Source organism: Lactuca saligna, chromosome 3, assembly GCF_052625555.1.
Source record: "Lactuca saligna cultivar CGN05327 chromosome 3, ASM5262555v1, whole genome shotgun sequence".
Taxonomy (NCBI): Eukaryota; Viridiplantae; Streptophyta; class Magnoliopsida; order Asterales; family Asteraceae; genus Lactuca; species Lactuca saligna.
This window is the reverse complement of record NC_136419.1, coordinates 78066831-78070968: the sequence shown is the minus strand read 5'-3', so window position 1 is coordinate 78070968 and position 4138 is coordinate 78066831. Positions and strand designations below refer to the sequence as shown.

Sequence of the window (4138 nt, the reverse complement as noted above, 5' to 3'; positions counted from 1 at the left end):
TTTATTTAAATACTTTTATAATTAAAAGAAAAATAAAAAAAATACATATCTCTTTCTCCCATAGTGCTATGTTTGGCCCAAAGTAGATAAATTGTCATTACAAAAAAATACATATCTCTCTCTCCAAGAGCAAAATCGTCAAAAAAATTTAAAATAAATTGGATCAAATTGGTAAGAAAATGAAAATCTTTGGACCATTAGTGCTATGTTTGGCCCAAAGTAGAAATTTCGATCTAACCACAAAACTCATTCTTACAATTTTGTCTAAATGAAAAACATATATATGCCACGAACTAAACCTGACTGATAACAGTATGTTGCCACCATGTATTCATTAGACAATTAAATGTTTTCAAATGAAACAATTCAATGTTGTTTCACATAAGTACCATACTGGATGAAAATATAACTAAAATATATCTATATTTGTCATGTATTCACATAATATTTCTAGTTTACATTTAATTTTTTCTCTCTCTCTATATATATATATATAATAATAATAATAATAATAATAATAATAATAATAATAATAATAATAATTATAATTTGGTGTCGAATTAAAGAGGATGAACAAGATTTTACATTGCTATTTAGCAAGCAAAGTTTTTGCCCTACCATGTTAAAAAATACTCCATTGATTTTGTACATTTTGTCTTACAAAGTGTGTAAGAGATCCTTCTATTTTTTATATTATTAAAAAGAGAGAAAAGAAAAGACTTTAGAGAAGAAAAAAGAGAGAAAAGAAAAGACATTGGCATGCATTACATGATTTTGTTCCCTCATTGGATGCTTGTAATCTCTTTTGCAAAATCAACTTTTTTCCAAGGGGTGAGAAGGTCTATTGACCTAATTGTAAACCGAAGACCCATCTCATCATTTTCTCTTAATTTCTTTTAATTTTCAACAAATAAAGAATATTTACCCTTTTGCTACAGTATAATAAAGGGTATATTTGATATTTAAAAAGTTTATAAAGCATTTGTAGTCCTTCAATTCCATTTACACTAGTACACCACAACACATATGTATTAAAAAACTACATATAAATACATATAATTTAATAATTATAAATATTTTAATCACAATTGAATAGTATGTTTTGACCAAAAATCTAACTTAAAGAAAAAGACAAATAATTGGGCAATAATATGTAATTTACCATGCACTTTGAGCCAAACACCTCCTATATTTGACTTGTTACAATCTAAGACATCAAACACCAAGATAAATGAAATTGTATCCAAAAGCCGAATACAAACACCCCATCTTATGTAATCAAGGCTATCAATATAGGTCATGAAATTTGTCCTTTTATGTTTGGAACCTTTTCTTTTGCACCCTTGCTCCATCTTCTTGTACATCATGCCTTATACCTTGTACCCCTATTCTCATTATGTATTGTCGACTCTAATCAATGATCTTTAGAGATTGAAAACATCTCAATAATTTTAATCGATACAGATACAGATTCCACTAGAAGACGGAAAACTTTTTATCGTTGTAATTTCATTTCAATCAAATTAAGAAAAAGTGAGATATATATTTAGAATATATATATAAAAACTGTGATTGATTGATCAATACATGAGCTGTGTCAAACTCTATAAATGCTCATGCTGAGTCAAATTTTATAACAGTGTCAAGATTTATATATTCAACCGTGCTCAACAGTTGTTTAAAACATTTAAATAGTTTCTTTTCAGGTTTTTATTCAAAAATATAATCATTTTAAAAAATACAAAATCCTTTATTTTGTTTTATTACTAGATATAACATTATAACATATTATATATACGTAATTAATAATTCTTTAAAATATAAAAATTAAAATAGATCAAATTTTAATCCCCTGTTGACCCAGTACGTAGAATAAAGCGCCGACTCCTCCCCCCCCCCCCCCCCCTTACCCTATCCCCCCAGACCACCCCACGCCATCCCACCCCCATCCAACCATATTACTATTAACATGCCAGTTGCCACTTCATGTCTTATAAATCTTCAGTTTTCTCATTTTCATCACCCAACTCAGTAAATATGGCGAAATTTAAGCTGCGGATCTTTCAGTCATGCAGATCAAAAGACCCTTCGGACCTGCCGGAGCATCCCGTCCCGGCGTTTCAACGTCACAACATCTTCACCGTCGATTACCCACCAACCACCGCACAGCTGCCGATCTCTAAGCATCAACCACATCGCTCTTCCTTCAAAAGCCACGTCTCCTCCGCCTTCGGATGTGGCTCCAAATCCGGTGACCAGTCTGACTCCGAATACTTCCAGTGGCAAGAGGACGAGCAATGGCATGTTGTCGCTAAAATATACGACGCGGAGTCCCCTCGCCGGAAAATATACAACTCCTCCGTCTCCGGTGGTGATACCGACGATGACCGTTTTGCGTTGCCGTTACTACCATTGCCTCCGGTGGACAAAAAGAAAAGACGTCGGGGTAGAAGAGCGAAGGTAAACAGATTAAGAAACATCAGCACATCCTCCGGTGATAGTGGTCTTTTTAGCAGCGAGTATAGCATCCATGAAGGTGGCGAAGACGAAGCTCTTCACGGCGGAGACGACGGTGAAGTGGAAGATGAAACCGAAACCCTAATTTCATCTTCTAGAAGCTTCTCAACGGATTCGTCAACAGACTTCAACCCTCAGCTAGAAACCATACGTGAGTGCGCGCCAATTTCACTCTCGCATCGCTACAAATTCAACAAAAAGCGAAATTCATCATCGAAACGCAGCAGCCGAGGCCATGGAAACAGTGGCGGAGGAGGTGGAGGAGGAGGAATGATGATGATGATGTGTAAAGGCAGTTCCGGTATGTCGCCTGAATGGGGATCCCCGGCGAGGTTGTCAGTTTTTAAAAAGCTTATACCTTGTAAAGTGGAGGGGAAGATGAAGGAGAGCTTCGCAGTGGTGAAGAGATCGGAGGATCCATTCGAAGATTTCAAGAGATCGATGATGGAGATGATAATGGAGAAACAGATGTTTGAGGAGACTGATCTTGAGCAGCTTTTGCAGTGTTTCTTGTCGTTGAATTCAAGGTTTCACCATGGCGTGATTGTGGAAGCTTTCTCGGAGATCTGGGACACCATGTTTGGTGATGATTGAACTTGATGTAGATCCATTACCAAACTCAAAGTCAACAAATTCCATGTTTCATGTGATCATTGATCATCTAACTAATATATATATATATATATATATATATATATATATATATATATATATATATATATATATATATATATATATATATATATATATATACACTACATTAATTAACTAACTGACTTTATTTGTTTATGTCATTATAATTTGGTTGTGACTGATTATCGAAGCATTCTACAGATTAGAAAATCGCACCACTGCAATCCAAGTTTTATATATTTATTTATTATTGAACGCCATTGCAATCAAGTTAGTATTTCAGTCGTTTCATATCACTTTTTGTATTTTAGAGAACACACCACTAAAATTCCAATACTCTTTGAAAAATGGACATTACCATTTACAAACACATTAACAACAATCTTTATAGTCTTTAACAAAATATTTATTTTTTCTATTATATATATATATATATATATATATATATATATATATATATATATATATATATATATATATATATATATATATAATCAACTACAAATATTATGTTAATATATGGCCCTTTCTTTTTTATTGGATTAAAAACATGAAAAGTTAGAAGTGGATGCTATTAACATGTCATAACATTACTATATAATTACTATTATTTTTTTTATAAAGGTGTAACCAAAAGAATGGTTTATAAATATATATGAAATGTGAGATTTTCAATGAATATCAATTTCAGTTAAATTTCAATTATGTAATTAAATTCTAATATCAAGATACGTATCATAATTTCCAAAGCTTCATGGGAAAATAATCATAAACTCTTGAAGAATAAAGTGTTAAGAATCATTGAACTTTAACTTGATTTTTATGGAGTAATGATTAAGAATCGGTTCAACTAAACAATGAATTAAATAATTTTGTAGAAATTAGGGTTAAGAATCAGTTTAAGAATCAAATATACGTGAAGAATTTAGGGTAAAAATAGTTTAATATATTTCATTCGTTAAAAATCAGAATAAATTCATTAAAAATA

At 31.9% G+C, this 4138-nt stretch overlaps 1 protein-coding gene across 1 annotated transcript; it reads left to right on the top strand.

Annotated features, from left to right (window-relative positions):
• Positions 1–1949: 1949 nt before the first annotated feature.
• LOC145036925 (transcription repressor OFP7-like) lies at positions 1950–3170 on the top strand. Its single transcript, XM_078985453.1, has one exon. The coding sequence runs from the start codon at positions 1987–1989 to the stop codon at positions 3109–3111; it is 1125 nt and encodes a 374-aa protein (XP_078841579.1). The 5' UTR covers positions 1950–1986; the 3' UTR covers positions 3112–3170.
• The last annotated feature ends 968 nt before the right edge of the window (positions 3171–4138 follow it).